The sequence below is a fragment of the Podarcis vaucheri genome (assembly GCF_965113315.1).
Source record: "Podarcis vaucheri genome assembly, chromosome: 14".
Lineage (NCBI taxonomy): Eukaryota > Metazoa > Chordata > Lepidosauria > Squamata > Lacertidae > Podarcis > Podarcis vaucheri.
In genome coordinates, this window is record NC_138752.1 from 5,642,722 (window position 1) to 5,660,556 (window position 17,835).

At 42.5% G+C, this 17,835-nt stretch overlaps 1 protein-coding gene across 3 annotated transcripts in view; it reads left to right on the forward strand.

The window, feature by feature from the left end:
• USP3 (ubiquitin specific peptidase 3) overlaps positions 1 to 17,835 on the forward strand; it is a 43,567-nt gene that overhangs the window by 15,963 nt on the left and 9,769 nt on the right. For 2 of the 3 annotated variants that reach the window (XM_082198080.1, XM_082198082.1), the window contains exons 2-8: positions 2,263 to 2,323; positions 2,731 to 2,862; positions 8,155 to 8,238; positions 9,106 to 9,187; positions 10,705 to 10,787; positions 11,276 to 11,389; positions 15,929 to 16,042. In XM_082198080.1, the coding sequence (XP_082054206.1) occupies positions 2,263 to 2,323; positions 2,731 to 2,862; positions 8,155 to 8,238; positions 9,106 to 9,187; positions 10,705 to 10,787; positions 11,276 to 11,389; positions 15,929 to 16,042 (670 nt within the window). Of the gene's footprint in view, positions 1 to 1,853; positions 1,957 to 2,262; positions 2,324 to 2,730; positions 2,863 to 8,154; positions 8,239 to 9,105; positions 9,188 to 10,704; positions 10,788 to 11,275; positions 11,390 to 15,928; positions 16,043 to 17,835 lie in introns of those variants that run through there. The other variant, XM_082198081.1, reaches the window with a different exon arrangement.

Sequence of the window (17,835 nt, forward strand, 5' to 3'; positions counted from 1 at the left end):
AGAAGAAGAAGAAGAAGAAGAAGAAGAAGAAGGAAGAGGAGGAGTTTAGAAGCTGCTAGAAATGTCAGAATTTGTTCGCATGTACTAGACATTAAGAAAATCTAATTTGTCTCTCCCCAACTAAATATTTGCCATTTTTGTGTGGAAATATCACAAATTTATGGTCTTTTTAGCATACTTAAAATCTTTGCTTATTAGGAGCTACCCACATATTCTTTAAAAAATTGCTTTGCACAGGCAGCTACCATAGAGTTATCAAACGTTTCAAAAGTAAGGGGTCTCTGGCTTAGCTTTTGAAAAATAGAGGATCCTCAATAATTAGCTAATTGGAAACCACTGTTTTATCTGTGAAGGAAGTCGCTGACCTTTTCCTCAGACTCAAAATTAGTAATTGTAATTTGTGATTTCAGAATCGCAAGTGATGGCAACTGTATTGCGATCCTCATGGATTGGCTTTGGAGTTAAATTGGAGATTGTGACTAGTGCAAAATAAGCTGTTTCTTCCTTTCTAATGTACTTAGTACATCAGGAAAGTGAGTGACTCAGATCTTCAAATCAATCAAAGCAGGAGTGGAAAATCCTTGCTGACTACCCCCTAATCCCTATCCCAATCACTGCAGAACAGACTGCCCTCTTTAGAAATGTATGGCATCCGATCTTTACCATATGGCTTGCTTGCTTTGGTTTCTGTTTTCTTTCCAATATATTGGAAGTTGGTTCTAATCACACTTATAAGTGAAGTGCATCATGCCAACTGCACCTCAGTGCTTCACATCAGTGGCGTAGCGTGGGGGGTGCAGGGGGGGCCGGCCGCACCGGGCGCAACATGTGGGGGTTAAGGTTAGGGGGCGCAAATCCACGGGTTAGGGGGCGCAAATTACTTGCCTTGCCCCTGGTGCTGACAACCCACGCTACGCCACTGCTTCACATAACAGGATTTTATAATAAACAAGTGAAAGCATTCAATTTTTTAGTTTGGTTCTGGTTCAGTTGCTGATTGTAGATGTTCCAGTTTGGTTCTGGTTCAGACCAGTAAAGATTTAATATCCAGTTTAACTAGTGTTCGAAATTTGCCAGGCGCATTTTGTGACTGGCATGGATCCAATTGTGACAACATGGAGATCTCTGGATGCCAGGTTGGTGACTGACATCTCCATCTGGTTGACCCCTCCAGCTTTCTTAAGTAGGTAAGCAGAATAGCATATTTATTGCATTTATATCCCACCCTTATCTCCAAGGAGCACATGATTCATCCACTCCTCAGTTACCCTGTGAGGCAGGTTAAGAGGCTGTGACTGACCCAAGGTCACCCAATGAGCTTCATGACTCTGGGTATTTGAACCCTGGTCTCCCAGGTCCTGGTCCAAGAGTTTAACCACTACACCACACTGACTTCCTAGAGTACAGTCGTACCTTGGTTGTCGCACGCCTTGGTACTCGGACGTTTTGGCTTCTGAACTGAATGTTCCTGTTTGCGAACGTTCTTTGGAATGGAACCCGAATGTCCGATGGGGTTTCAAGCCACGCTTTCCGAACGCTTTGGAAGTTGAATGGACTTCCAGAACAGATTCCGTCTGACTTCCGAGGTATGACTGTACTTATGGGGTAAATAAATATGGGGAAAGCAAAATGCCACTAAGAGAAAAGGATCTGAAATATTTTCCTTGAGGCTTGATTTTTTTAAAATTCTGGATTGTTTGATGTTTTAATGTGTACACTGCTTTGAGATTTTTTATTTAAAATATAAAGCTGTATACAGATGATGATGATGATGATGATGATGATATAAATTTCGCTGCAAAAAAAATGGCACCTAGACATTCTGTTGTGGCAACTGTAACCATTTAAGGTGCCATTTGGTGATTAGCTTTATATACCTGAGTTTCTAACACATATAAAGTACAGTAGATCAGTTCAGGATCATGTCAGAAAACAAGTGTTCATATTATGATGCAGGTAAGTAAAATGTAGAACATATGATTGTGAGAAATATACTGATGGAAAATATATGTTTACATTTTAAAATAACCCACCCATTCTCCAACTCTCATATACTGTCCACCTTTATTCTGTCAACTTCCTTCTCTATAGTTTACAGGAGTTACCTACTACCAACCAGTTGATGTTGTATAAACATCATTGTGAGAAGTGTTGTATTTCATATTTCTGAAAAAGAGATATTTGTAACTCAAAAAACTGGCTTATGTGACCGCACCACACAGTCTGTTTAACTCAACTTCTCTATTTTTTCATGCTTAACAGTGTGCCGATCTAATAAAAGTCCTTGGATCTGCCTGACTTGTTCAAGTGTCCACTGTGGAAGGTGGGTATATCTACATTTGACCCATCCTGAAAGCGTATTTAGGTAAAACATGTTTTAGAATGAGAAGACTTAGAGTGTTTCTCTTCAATTAAAATGACAGGTAATCTGGGCAGTATTTTTTTCAAAAGTCTCTTATCTGAGAGTTTCTGATGTTTTTTATTGGACTGAAACCATAAAAAGGCTGTTAAAAATGTACAAAGGTGAATGTATGCTTATTCTGTTGGAAGACTTCCAAAACCTACTGGGTATGTGCACTTAAAATCTGCCAAGTAATTTAAGAATCAACAGCCCAACCTAGTTGATACTGCTGCAGTTGTTCATACAGTATGCTTGTTTGAGATGCGCTAGGCATTATCTTGGAAAAGGACGCTCTTGAGAACTTGCTATCTTTCCCCTCTTCTTTTCAGATATGTGAATGGGCATGCAAAGAAACATTATGAAGAGGCCCAAGTTTCATTAGCTAATCACAAGAAAACAGAAAAGCAAGAGAAGATTCAACACACAGTGTGCATGGATTGCAGTAGTTACAGTACATACTGGTAAGGTTTTTTAAGGCATATCATCAGTTAGTAGTTGTAGTTTATATTTTATGCTTTATGCCTGTTGAGAGTGCTTCACATTATCTTGGCAATACCTTCAACAGTCCTACGAGATAGGCCAGAATTATCCCAATATAGCAGCTGGTAGGTGTACACTGAGATGGTGGTTTATCTCAGGCCCTGTGGTGGTAAGAACTGAACTTGGGACTTCCTAGCTTACAACTGATTTTCTTAACCACTACGCTATACAAGTTGAACAGTTTCCTTGTTTTTTATTTCTATGTTCATCCTATCTTATCTTGAGGGTTTGGGGTAAATAATGAAAGCAGCAACCTTCACCTGTATGGAATAACCTTTTGCCCAGTTCATTTCAATTTTCTCACCCCTTTGCAGAAGAGATATACAGTGGTGCCTCGCAAGACGAAAAGAATTCTTTCCGCGAGTCTTTTCGTCTTGCAATGTTTTTCGTCTTGCGAAGCACGGTCTTCAAGCGGCTTTAAAAAAAAAGCGCAAGACGTTTTCGTCTTGCGAAGCAAGCCCATAGGGAAATTCGTCTAGCGAAGCACCGCAAAAACGGAAAACCCTTTTGTCTAGTGAGTTTTTCGTCTTGAGGGGCACCACTGTATAAAGCCAAAGGCCAACTGAAAGAAGGATTTTTTTTGCAAACCACTGTAGAGTTAATTTAAGAAATAATTCAAGGAGAAACACTACCTCAGTTCAAATCGGTGTTTCAATCGAAGTTTGCAATTTTGTCTTGAAGGACAAAACCCAGAAATCTGAGACGGAGCATCCTCATTGGAGGCGTCTTCTAGACTTGTAAATCAGCATTATGAATGTGTGAGGAGAGCCAGTGTCATGTTCCAATCTCAATCAGGTCTTTGTCAAGTTTGGTTTGAGGTCTATCTCTTACATGAGTGCATGTATGCTTGCATACATAGCTGTCCTGAATCTTCACATGTCCAAATTTTATGGCAGTGTGATTGCTATCCAAACTGCCCCCCCCTTTTTGGTGAAAGCCTAATTTGCATAGGATTGGTGTGGTTCTTGGACTGCTTCCACTCTTTGGGTAATGTGTATATCTTCCTTACATGGTGGGGGGCAGATTGTGTAGTTATGGGTCATGCTGATAGCAGTCAACCCTTTGTGGGTATGACAGTGTTGCCAACATGCTATATATAGCAGCATTCTTGGGCCTTTTCCTCTCATGTTGTCAGTGAGATGTTATAAGCCTGACTTGTGAGTTAAAAGCAGCTGTCCTCTTCCCATCCCACTCGCCTCCCTTGAGGCTACCTATGCTCCACTTAGTAAGCTAAACATACCCAGTTAACTCAGTCTGTCTTCATTCATATGGCTTGCTTTGTAACCTTCAGGGAAGTATTATACTGGATTAAAATACCACATATCTGTTTAACTATAGCCATTAGAAGCCAACCAAAACAGAAAGGATACCATGCCTTGAAACCATGTTTGGCCTCAGAATTTGAGGAAAATATACAATGAAATAAGTTCACAGCTGTACAGCAGCCATAGAGAATGTCTGTTGATGACACAGCAAAAATGCAACTTTAATGTTCCAGCTCTCTGAAAAGTACAGTTTAATCTCACTTATCCAGCTCATTATGCATTCCAGCCTAACTTTTGGTTCTAAACAAATTGGTGTGTGGAGGTGTTGAAACTAATCCTTATTGCCAGGGTGGTGGCGGCCAGCAAGATGAGCATTTCAGTAATGTTTCTTTGTTTTTAGAATTCCAGATAGGTCTTTAAAGGGGATTTTGAACCTTGTATTTAGTAGCTGATTTGTCGTACTTTCATCTGCTCTTGTTTGATTTGCAGTCATTTCTTGACATTTTCAAGGGCTTCCAACACACAGTGCAGTTGTGGTTGTTCCCCTTTCCAGCAGAAACAGTGTGCAGAGGTGTTGGGCCCTTCCTATATTTAATCACTCTTTCTGCTGTGAAGCTAAGGCTATGTACTTGGTAGTGTTATAATCACAGAGAAGCCAGCAGTGTAAGCAGAAACAAAAGCAGAATTGCAGTTAGCAGGTTAGTCATAGCTGCACTGTACCAAAACTCAATAAATAGCAGGAATATAGATCGTGGATGTAGTATTATTTCTAATCCCATTATCTCACTAAAATAGTTAATGCTTAGCTCCAATGTTGAGAAAATATTGTATTGAGATATGTAAAGTTTTGTACTTTAAATATGCAATCCATTAGAATTTGAGCTACAAAACAATTAACCTTTTTTAAAAGCAAAAGCAATAAAGTTTCTTGTGGTACCTTCAAGACTAGCAGATTTATTCTGACATAAGCTTCCATAGGCTAGAGTTACACCATCAGATTCTTATCCTGCCTTACAGAAATGTATACTCATGGTAGTGGTGGCCGGGGGTGGATGTGGAATTGGAAGCAAAGATACAGTGGTGCCTCGCAAGACGAAATTAATCCGTTCCGCGAGTCTCTTTGTCTTGCTGTTTTTTCGTCTTGCGAAGCACGGCTATTAGTGGCTTAGCAGCTATTAACGGCTTAGCGGCTTTAAGAAAAAGGAAACAAACTCGCAAGAAGTCGCAAGACATTTCGTCTTGCGAAGCAAGCCCATAGGGAAATTCGTCTTGCGGAACGACTCAAAAAACGGAAAACTCTTTCGTCTTGCGAGGCATTCGTCTTGCGAGGTACCACTGTAACTGATTTCCACCTCCACCTCCGTCTACTATATGTGTAACTGAGGATAACACTGAATGCATCTGATGCAACGGTTTTAATCCATGAAAGTTTATGCAGTAAAAAATTGTTAGTCTTTAAGGTACCATATAGCTGCCTGGCTGTTTTTGCTGCAAGAGATTTAACATGACCTCCACTCTGGCTTTTTTTATTATTTAAGGAATGGAAAACTGCAGAAGCAGAAGTAAATTTTTGTGGTCATATTAGATTGAATTTTGCAGATGACAAATGTTGTCAATTGATGCTTAATTCCACAAAACATGTAATCATGATTCATGCAGGTAGTGAGATCTCATAAGGGGCATTATAGGGTAAGGATTGATATAAGCTAATACTGCAGGGAAGGAACAAGCAGAAAGAGATATCAGATACTGGAACGTTTCCTTGAATTTGTGTTGAGAACCTTTTCCGTTTTAAAAATATACCTATTATATTTTTAAAAAATTGTTCCTGACCGACAAGTGCTTGATGCCTCCCTTTTTATAATGAAAAAGTCTCTTAAATGACTGAAGTACTCTGTTGTAAAGAAATCAGTTGAAGTGGCAGCATACTGAGCAGCACATGCCATTGTGTTTAGTACTACCAACTCTGGGTGTCGCCTGTAGGGCAGGCCTGCTACATGGGGCTGAGAGTCAGTACTGATTGTTCACGACTGCACCTCTTGCTTATGAATGTGACAGCAGTAGAGTTTTTTTGCACTCTTGAGCTGCTGAAGGGTAGGAGTAGTCCAGGGGTGGGAAACATTTTCTGGCCAGGAGGGCCAGTTCTTTATCTCCCCTAATCCTGGTGGTCCAAAGTTGACAGGTGAGTGATGCTTCCCTTTGAAGCCCTGATTGTGAGAGTGCAGCTTCAAACATTTTCTTCTTCAAAAATGCTGCTGCTTGTCCACTGTGAGAACAGAATGCTGGACTGGTGGGGACATTGGCCTATTCCAGAAGGCTTTTCCTATGTTCTTAAGTTATGTAAACCTGCAGCCAAGAGGCTCTATGAAGCAGTTTCCCCTCCTGTAAAGATCTCTCTAGTGATGCGTAAAGGTGGGGAGAGAGACAACTTCAGAAAGTAGTTTGGCAAGCCACTTTAAGACAGTCACTGCTGTCTGAGCAAATAGGAGCAGAAGAGCTGTCTTAAAGCCTTTGGAAAAGCCTCATTGAAGTAACTCCTGCGGGCTGATAGGCAGGATTAAATCCTGCTGGTTTGGCTGCAGGATCTTGCAGGATCTTGTTCCCTGCTGGAAACAGGATCAAACAGCGAGTGTTCGAAACTTCATTGTTCTAGGTGCATTTTGCAACAGGGAATTTAATTAGTGTGAGCAGTTTCTGAGCTCTGGGCGCAGTACTGTGCCTAAAATTTCAGATTAAAATTGCAGAGTAGAAGGAAAGGAGGACCTTTTTCTGCCTCCCCACTTCCAGCTACTTTCTGAAGACTGGAGAAGAGACCCTCTTAAGTAGGGGCAGGAGAAGGAATAGACCATTTGAAAAATGAACATAATATTTTAGTTGTAGTTCGTTCATTTTCAACTTCGTATTCTTGTTATTTAAAAAGTGTGCCTAGACATTCCATTGTTGCGCCCATAACATAGGCTTAAGGTGCTGTTTAGCTCCTAGCTTTCATATCTCAGTTTCTAACACTGCACACAGCCAGTGTAGGATTAAACCCTATCCTCTCTCTCATCCACTGACATTATCAGTGATGTCCTCTGATAGGCAGGGATGTGTGGTTTGAGGAAAATGTCATTGAGGACCAAATTGGATCCACCCTTGGAGCAGTCACTTTTAGTTAAGAGGAAATACATACTTTGAACTTGTATTGATCTTCTTAATACAGTCGTACCTCTGGATGCGAACGGGATCCGTTCCGGAGCCCTGTTCTCACCCTGAAGCGAACGCGTGTCTGTGCATGCGCGGGTCACGATTCACCACTTCCGCGCATGCGCGTGGCGGCATTTTGAGTGTCTGCACGTGTGAGCGGTGAAACCCGGAAGTAACGCACTCCGTTACTTCCCGGTCACCACAGAATGCAACCCGAAAATGCTCAACCCGAAGCTACTTGAACCCGAGGTATGACTGTAACAAATTCTGGTAGTGAGTGTTGAAAGTATTGGCATGCTTGAGGGAGCTTCCCCCCCAAAGAAACCCCCAAATCTAAGGGGAAGCCCCCACAACAATCCCTAAATAGCCTAGTCATATGGCAAACAGGGATGGGGAATGGAAGAGTGCCTTCTTGATCTCCATGCAGCTTATTGTATCATGGAAGTGGGCACAGCTGGCTGATAGGAACTGTGAATAGGAAAACTACTTCTGCTATGCGGGTGAGGCTACATCTCCCCCCTCCCCTGTAGGACCCACTTGCTTGCTTCCTTTTTCAATGCAGTCTGCTTAGATCATAAGGGCAAGACCTCTGTACCTCTTCATCTGAAAGGAGGTGGTGAATACAGTTTGCATTTTAGTTCTCTTAGCACCTAACTTTTTGCTGTTTAGTTCAAGAAACCCATATTTGCTCAACATAAGTCTCATGGTGGTATGGCTGTGCTAAAGTCTGTCCATTTGCTGATTAATGTGTTCTTACTGCAGTTATCGGTGTGATGACTTCGTAGTCAATGATACCAAGCTTGGCCTGGTACAGAAAGTCCGAGAGCACCTCCAAAATTTGGAAAAGTAAGCTATATACTTATATGTGTCTTTCTGAAAGTGGATGTTGCTCGTTTAGCATTGTGATGCCATTCCTTATTAGTAGTTTGTCCTTTGTATGTGAAAGGACAGCATGGGTGCATGCTGAAAATCTAGAGGCACACTAATTGACATGGAACAAAATCCACTGGGAAATTCTCCTGTGTAGGCTTCACTGTAATAAATAGGAGCTGTGCAAGAGCACACTGTGGTTTTGTATAGTTGCTGTTTATTTCTGTGAGACTTGCATAGCAGAACTTCCTGGTGTACTGTATCCATACGTGGGTTGGCCCTCCCCTGTGCTGCATTAGTGGTGCCAAACACCTGTCACCACAATGGGCTTAAACTGCAACAGCCTGCTGCTGGCCTGGAGTCCATTGATGGAAGTCTGTTGGTTCCAGATGTAGCATACTTTCAGTTCTCTACTTTGGCAAGCTTAAGTTTCATGTTTAGAACAATGCTTGTATGAGCAGAGATGGACTCTTGTGGGGATACTCTACCAAGTAACCTTTGATCAAGAAAGTGGAGTTCGTTATTTTAGATAATAAATTTTAGTTCTAATTAGGGCATGCTCAAGGGTGTCTGCTGTAGCATAACCTAATCAGATTAATTTGGGTATTTTATAATTGCATGCTATTGAAAATAGAATAGATTTGAGTGTGTGCTCTGAAATTATTTTAAGATGACTATTTTGTATTATAACTTCTATAACCAATGATCAGTCTCACTGTTGTATGTAAAGGAATCATTGCAAATGTGACTATGCAGTTGTCAAGACATTGTGACCAAGATTATCTTTGGTATGTTTTCTTTAGATTTCTTAATATGTCTTAACCAATTTATTCATTACTACAGTTCAGCTTTTGCGGCAGACCGACAGAGGAAAAGAAAACTTCTGGAAGACTCTTCCCTAAACAGCAAATTGTTAAAAATAAATGTAGGTACAACATAATTTTGGAGCAGATTTCATTAATCAGTGGAGCTCATTTAGTAAATGTCTTGGGCTGTTAGCATACCTTTCTAATATACTCTTGCCTGCTGGTTCTTGAGTGACACTCCAGTGTTGGTGGTGCAAACACAATTGTGTATTGAAATAGGCTCATTACCTTATCTAGTTTTAAATACCAAAGCCTCCAAAGAGGTCGCTATTCTGACTGCCCAAAATATTTTTAATTTGAAGCAAGTCTTATTCTTTAGGGTACCTGATCTTGAGCTACCATTCTGTTCTGGGCATGTGGAGACAAGGATGACAATCTTTTTTCTATCAAAGGTCATTGACTCACCAGGTGGCCAGTCGATTAACAGAGACCCCAGTTGATTTTTTTCTTGTGAATTAACGACCTGTGGGGGTCTTTTTAAAAGTCTCCCTCCCTCCCTCCCTCCCTCTCCAAGATTTCTTAATGCTGCAGGCTAGAGTAGAACTGTGGCAGTCTTCATGTCTTTGCTGGTGCTCATACTTGCCCAAACAGGGCAGATGAAATCCTTCATGCACTGCCTCCTTCTTGCTAGTCACGGAGAAAAGAGGGAACAGCTTTCTTGTCCCAGCTGCTTGCAAAACCAGTAGAAACACCAAGTGCATCTGATCCTGCTGATAAGGAGAAGGGAATGCAAGAACCATTACAGTATCTTCTCACTGCTGCTGTCGCTGCCGTGGCTTCTTTGCTGGGCCTTGCACTTGCCTGTGCAATTGGGCACTGTGCCTCTGCCTGCTCAGGGAGGCTAGAGCAGGCTGTGGTGTCTGATAAGGCCTGGAGAGCCCTTTGGACTGGTTGCAACTTGGCTGCAAGTTTCCCAGACACGGCCTGGAGGAAAGCTGGGTTCAGCATCTATTCACTCATTCATTCTAAAATTCTGCCCTGCATAATTTCCTAAAGGAACCCAAGCTAGCTAAGAGATCAAATGACAAGACAAATAACAAATAAAATAATTCCATGCTTTTAGCTTAAAGCTCCCCCATGTGACCTTGAACAGCATATCCTGCTCTCAACCTGCTCTCAACGTTACATGCAGAATCGAAAATATTAATAAATAATAAATACTATTTTGCTTGCAAAGTCGACCTAATGAGAGAAGTATTATTATTAATTTATTATATTATGTATTATCTTATTTATTTATTATCTGGGTCACTGGTGGTCTCCGCCCAGCCAGAATTAGGTGTGAAAATTTGGGTGCTTTGTTCCCCTGGTGGGCACACAGCTGTTCCACTTGTGCAATTTGTGACAGTCCTTTCACAAGCTGTGTTAAAGCTTTGTGGGTTTGGCTCGAATCTATCCTTCTGTGTGTTCTGAATTCTGTGTGGCATACTCTCATTGGATGACAGTATTTATATGTAATACTTTTAAAACTTGATGTAGGCATGTAGCCCTCTGTTTCAAAGAAAGCAGGTGGCTGGAAGATGATGTATAGCCTATTGTAAGATGACTTGTTTGCCTTGATGTCTCTGGTTCACAGGGAAGCACCACAGCCCTGTGTGCTACAGGCCTTCGGAATCTGGGTAACACATGTTTCATGAATGCGATTCTTCAGTCACTCAGGTACTCATTGCTTTATTTTTAAAAATCCCACTTCTGTAATTGGCTTCTAGGCTAAGTGTTATTGTGCACCCTGTGATGTATTGAGAGAGTAGGACATTTCACTGAGGCTAAAATATGTGCATCTGCAGGGTCTCTCTACACCCATAAGAGCAAGTTTTGCAGCTCCATTTATGTCAGTTTGCATTCCCACCAGTGGCATATCTAAAACTGACAAAACCCTGTAATATATTTGCAAATAAAACTTCCTGTGATGTTTGAAAAGAGGATCCGTAAGACCGACCTCTTACTGTGCAGTTTAATTTCAAGTGTGTTAACATGCAGGTATTTGAGAGGCAATTGTAGAATGTTCAAGTTACATCTGTGTGCGCGCTTTATAGCTGCCCTACAGCTATTCATTGCTGGGTTACAAAGAAAACAGTTAAATCCTTTGGTTTCTTTTCTGTCCCTCTTGGTACATATTTCTGGTTCACATCTCTTTCTTTCAACAGTAACATTCAGCAGTTCTGTTGCTACTTCAAAGAATTGCCGGCTGTGGAGCTTCGGAATGGGAAGACTGCAGGCCGGAGAACTTACCATACTCGAAGCCAAGGGGATAACAGCATGTAAGTCTAAACACAGCGTGTATACCTACACATATATATATATATATATATATACACAAACAGCACACATAGTGTTTATCTGTATCCTTCCATAAAACTATAGAGTTGGAAGGGACCCCGGATCATCTAGCTCAACCACCCAGCACACAAGAATATGTGCTGCTGATCAAAATGGGGATCAGAACCTGCAGCCTTGGCATTAACAGCATCACGCCCTAACTACTAAGCTATTTCCACTTGTAGCACAGGAAGTGAGACGTTATACTATGTGGGTATCAGTAATACCCTGTGTATTGGCATAATAAGTACCATGCTCTAACCACTGAGCTATCCAGCCTGTAATGCTGGTGTGTGTGGTTGTTCCATATGGTTGTTCCACCTGCATCTTGCAAAGGATCCTAGAATTGTAGAATTGGAAGGGACCACAAGGGTCATCTAGTCTAATCCCCTGCTATGCAGGAAACAACTTTTTGCCCAATGTGGGACTTGAACCCACAACCCTGAGATTAAGAGTCTCATACGATGCTGACTGAGCTATCCAGCCACATGTGCTATCACCATCCAGGGATCTGCTACTGCTCCAAGTCCCAAGCCCCATGCAGGGAATAAATCAGCACACCTGGCTTTGGCCAGTGAGCTATGCTGACTAAAGGGAGCGCCTTCTATACCAGCGCATAAACTCATGCAGGCCCTAGTCACGCTTAAACGCAAACGTTTTAACTACGCATGCATCCCATGTCTTAAAGGCCCCAGCATTTCTTAAAAGGCTCACGTGAACTTCACCTATAGACCCAATATACTAATAAATACATGCAAACCCCACTCATGCTGAGAATCAGGCGTTACCAACCATACGTGCATCCAGTGCCTTAAGAGTCCCATGAGATGCTGCTTCAAAACACGGCAGACAAAATGTAAACCCTGAAATTCCAAATCTGAGATCTACAGGCAGCCACACAGATGGAGCATTTTGAGAATCGGGCACAAGTGCTTCCACAACTGGGGCAGACCTACTGCTGGCATTACAGAAAGCACTAGTCATAATATGGTGCTGTACTTACCCCCCCCCCAAGATCCCGCAGTGTGGCCACATGCACGCAAAATGGTGCCCGCCACGTGCGAGCAGCAAAGCTTGAGAGGGGCAACTCCAGCGATCGGGCCTGTTGCCTGGGCGCTCCTCCGAAAATGTGACCAACTGCGGGCTAAAGCGCTGGCGTGTCCCTGTGCACTTCCAACCCTTCCAAGGGTTAAAGGACTCCGGTGCTCCGCCACACCTGGGAACTTCAGCTGACTCCAGTGCTTGGCTCGGATGAGCTGTGCCTTGCTGCCAGTGCTCCTCTGCACTTGGGGGTCTCCTCTGACTCCAGTGCTTTTACCCAATTGTTCCATGACGCTCCTCTCGCTGTGTCTTCTTAGTCTTCTTCCGATGATGCTCTGGGGACAACTCACTGCTGGTATCAGTTCCGATCCCCTTTTCTACTTTTGGACTGCTCAGATGCAGTCCTCTCCTCCTCCCTCCCCTGCCCCCCAAGCCGCTGCAGATAGGGCAAATTTGAATTTGGCGGAAACCCAGCAAGTACTGTGGTGACCAAGGGGTGGAGCGGCGTGGCTTTGGGAGGATGGCGGGGCCGTGCGCCAGGCCCCAAACCTTGCCCACCTCCAGACCCAGTGAGCAGTCTATATCCTCATCAGTTATTTATACTCTTGGTTGTTGTTTTTTTCTGTTGTATAGAATACAGTTCATGGTGTTGCTGCCCTGTGAAATTGGCACTGTTAATTCTGCTACCTGCATGTATAGGAAGGGGAACCCTTTGTGATCAAGTGCATGATTTCACTCAAGAGCCAAAAACTTGTATCAGCATCTAATTTGAATTTGGGACACATGACAAGCCATTTATGTGGAGTTTCAAAAAAGAACACAGAGATCTTCTAGATGGTGGACTTCTCAGAGAACATATGGGATTGGGTGGCTAGTTAAATATAGGAAAAAAACAAAACCCATAACATGGAGCAAGGGGGAGCAACAGAGGTGCCAACTTGTGAGGGAGATGGTGGGCCAAGGTTGTGTGTGGGATCGATTCATGATGCTGGAGGAGGTAGGAATGCGGCGGCAACACGGCATCAATGGCTGCTGACTCCTCCTCCTTCTGCCACCACCGTCTCGGAGCTGCTTCTCCTCTCCTTCCCCTCGTGTGGCAGCAGGAGGAGAAGGAGCTGGCCACTGAAGGCACGCCGTGCTTGGCCTTGATTTTTCAGAACATTGGGGGGCACCCCCAAAAAATATTGGGGTGCCCAAAAGGATTGGGTCCCCAGGAGTTGGCACCCTTGGAGAGGAAGATGGTTCACTGTGAATTCTTGGCACTGGAAATTCAACCCAAACCAGCAAAAAGAGAACCCTTCTCATGCAGATTAATCTAGCTGTGGTGGAAAGATTTAAGGGCAAATTACAAGAAGAACGGTACGCTTCTTCTATCTGGGATGGTCATCCTCTTCCACTGGGTGTGCAGTTTCGGGAGGGACGCACATGGAGTGGTGAGGGACACCTGCCTAGCCAACCAGAACAACCGAGTCAAGCCTGGCAATCAATGGGGTGACAGATGTCTTAGCCAGATCACCCTCACACCCGATATAAATGGACCCTTGAGCACCATGAACTAGAGCAAACCTGTGTTTTCAAATATAGTGGAGTCTTTTTCAGTGAAACAGTGACTTGGAGGTGGCACACCAAGGTGATGAAAATCAGAACGTAGAGAGTGACCAGGGCTCTGAATAAGTTTTACTTCATAAAGGGCAGGAAACAGTTTGATCCCACGCTGAAAGTATTTGGCAGTAAAGTGAATCCCTCAAATGCTTTATGGAGTCAAAAACTGGGGTGAGGGTGTGAGTGCTATTAAGGGGTTAGAAACGGCACAAAACCAATTTCTCAAGAGATTAATTTCCCTGCTCAAGGGAACAGCAGTTGCACTCTTATGTACAGAAGCTGGATGGACAAAGTTAAGTGCAAGACTGTACCAGATTTAATTACCTGAAAAAACTCCTCCATGCCATGCGAGCGCTTGCCAGCCTTGTACTATGTGGAATTGGAGAACAGCCAATGGTGGAAATCTAACAACCAATGTAACTTGAATTCTTATTATTTACATGAGCTAGAGGAGATTATATCCACAGACAAACGTCAATTAAGGGATTGGTGTCATTGGACAGAATCACTACGCAATCTGCAAGTGATCAAATCCTCTAAATGTTTTCCCTGGTTCCCCCTTCTAAAAACAGTCCCTTTTAGAGCCAGTCCCCTGCTGAATCTCCGGCCAGCCTCACTAAGAATCACTTCTGCAGGTGGACAACATCTTGCACTATTTACTATATTGCCCGCTATACACTGGTCCTAGGAGGCGATTTCTCACCCAACCACCTGTACAAGAAAGCTGTCTCTCCCTTCTACAGCTTCTTAGTGATGCAAACACTTCAGTGACTCGCAAAGTTGCCTTTTTGCTCTGGTGGCCAAAAAGAGCAGAAAGAAGACCCTGGACAATATAGCATTGAACTGTAAGGGCAACAGAGAGATCTAAACAGAGACTATTATTTATGGTGAAGCATCCTTTTATTTGTGTATTTATTTTTGATTCAGATTTGTTATGGCCAATGGCTAGAACAATAAAGTTATTTGGATTGGATTACAAGAAGAAATTCATGTAATCCACAGCTATCATGAATGGTTTTAGAGGAGTCTAATAATCTCTGTGGGGTTAGGAATGTCTTCCCACAGTGCCAGGAAATGTGAGCTGCTGCCCTCACCACTGAGGAGCAGAAAGTGGTGTCTATAGATGTGGTCTCTCTCTCTCTTGCCATCTGATTGAAAATTCCCCGTTCTACCCAGTAACCTGAGATGGTCAGGAAAGCCCTACATTCAGCTAAACATGATACAGCTAACTTTCTCTCCAGAAGAGATTTGAGCCCTGAAAAGCCTCAGGCAAATCACATTCGTAGTCTCAATTTTCCATCTGTGAATTGAGAATAACACTACTTTGTTTGTAGGTCATGACTTAAAATTCGGCTGGCATGCATGTTTTTAGTATGGGAAGGTGAAAATTTATAAAAGTTTTATGAACCATATTCTTAGGAATAATCTGTATAGAGTTTGGGAGAAATATAAAAATCTGCTGGAAAGGAAAACACTTTTTATGGCCATCTATCGAGTCTATTAAAATTAGGAGAATTAATATGGATAGACAGTGCACACTTTACAGGGGGGGAATGACCTAATCAATAGAAAATGTAAGGAGCCATGTTACAGATTGATTACAATACCATCAGGTGTTTTTTAACCCATTTAAAACATTTTTATTAAAGATTTCTTGGTTTACAAAAGTATGTGCAATGTCTTTTTTCAAGTTACCTTTTCTACAGATCAGTTTCATTTGTTGAGACATTAGTGTTACATTAGGAAGAAAAGGGGGAAAGGTGGAGGGGGCCATGGTGAGTGGGGGTGGGGTTGAGTGGCAATGCTTCTATTAAAAACTTTTCAATTTTCTTCCACAGTTCATTGGTAGAAGAGTTTCGGAAGACTCTGTGTGCTTTGTGGCAAGGGAGTCAAACAGCGTTCAGCCCTGAATCATTGTTTTATGTTGTTTGGAAAATCATGCCAAACTTTAGGTAAGTCCTATAAGAAAAGGAGGAATGCTGTTAGCAACTCAGTGACTCTCCAGAACGATGGCATTTTGTTGTCCCTGAATGCAATGTTACCTTGCTCTTGAGAGCTTCTAGCTCTGTAGGAATGATGCCCACCGTGTGCCAGTAGGCTCTTATTCTTCCAGTATACAGAGGAAGCACTGTTAGTGGTTTTTGAGTGTTTTTGTTGTATTTGAGGTCTAGCAGGGCTAAGTCATGCCAAGTTCTTAGTCTGTGCAACATGGCTTAAGTACCTGACAGAACCCAAACCTTTGCTTTTGGCAAGGACTGTGCTTAAAAATGTACAGCTCTAGCAGGTTCAAGCAAACATACTGGGCAAAACTTCCTTGATTCTCTCAATATTGAATTCGTTTCTGTCATTGTAGTTATAAATAAGTGCTGCAAAGAGAATAAATCTGTGTGCAATAGGCATTTTGCACCCAGGCTGTCAAAAAGAACAGTTCACACAAGTAAATCCAAGTGTCATTCCTCTCCAAGGTCTCCCTGTCCTGGCCCCTGAACCTCTTTCAAAGGAGCACTGAACCCTATTAGGATTAATTGTGCAGAAGGTAAGTTGCTCCATATTTTCAGGTAGTAAAGATGTTCTGTTGCTGTATTAATGCCTCTAGCAGTGCTGAAAAGATGCTCTGAATGCACACCCAGAGCCTGTGAAGTGAGAAACCCAGGCCATTCCTTTCCCTCTTCCAGTAACTCTGTGTCTATCCCTGGCTGATGAGAATCAAGGAAGTTTAGCACCAGTAGTTTCAGGCAATGGGCAAAAGTCATAATCGTGCTTCCTACAATACTTTTGGCCAGTTATCCTCCTCAACAGTTGTTTGAAGTCAAAGTAAGAGCTCTGCTCCCTAAGTTGGCTCCAGCAGATTTTCAGCACTGTGGGTTTGTTTGCTTTTAACAGAAAGGGATGTTAATGACAATAAATATATTATGGCACTCGAATGCATTTCATCAGATGGAGGAAATGTTATCCTTGGTTGGCATTGCAGGTATATGTATACCTAAGGGAATCAGAGAGTGAAAAAAGTAGACAGTGAGATCAGAGGGAAAAGAATTTGAAAAAATACATGGACAATTACATAAAGTTTAAATGTGTGAAAAATAACCAATATTCATAAAGCATTTTGGCATTGCTAAGCTAATATAATATGGGGGAGGGGACACCCTGCCATAGTCTGTCTTTTTTGCATCTTGTTTCCCTCCGGTCTCTTGTTTGTTTCTTCTTTGCACTCATTGCCAACTGAGACTATTACTTCACGCATCTGAGGAGCTGGACTCTCACGTCTGTTACATCTTTAAGGCGCCATGAGACTTCATTTTTGCTCTGATAGACTAACATAGCTCCCCCTTTCTAAAAGAGTGTTGCTGTTGCTCCAGCCCTATGCTGATTCAAGCATGTGACTGCACTGAAGAGTCTTGTTTCTGAAGCAATCTCAGAGAAGGGATCTGCTTGTATAGTGATGGATCTACATTTCTGTCTCTTCCTCCCGCCCCCAACAGTATTCTTAACATGTGCAAGTCATCATTAGATGCTCTGTGCTTGAACCCGCCCTGAGTTAGGCTGAGAGAAAGGCTGTTTCTTTCTTGGAGACTTTACAAATATTTCCCTGATGAGAAAATATGAACAATATGGACCAAACCTTTTCAGGTGGCTTTGTTTGGCATACTCATTTGAGAAAGTGTATGCTTGGAAGGCTTTTCGTGAGCAGTTTTAAGTTTGTTTCCCATTTTTCAAACTGTGGGTGGATCCAGCTCGGGCCCAG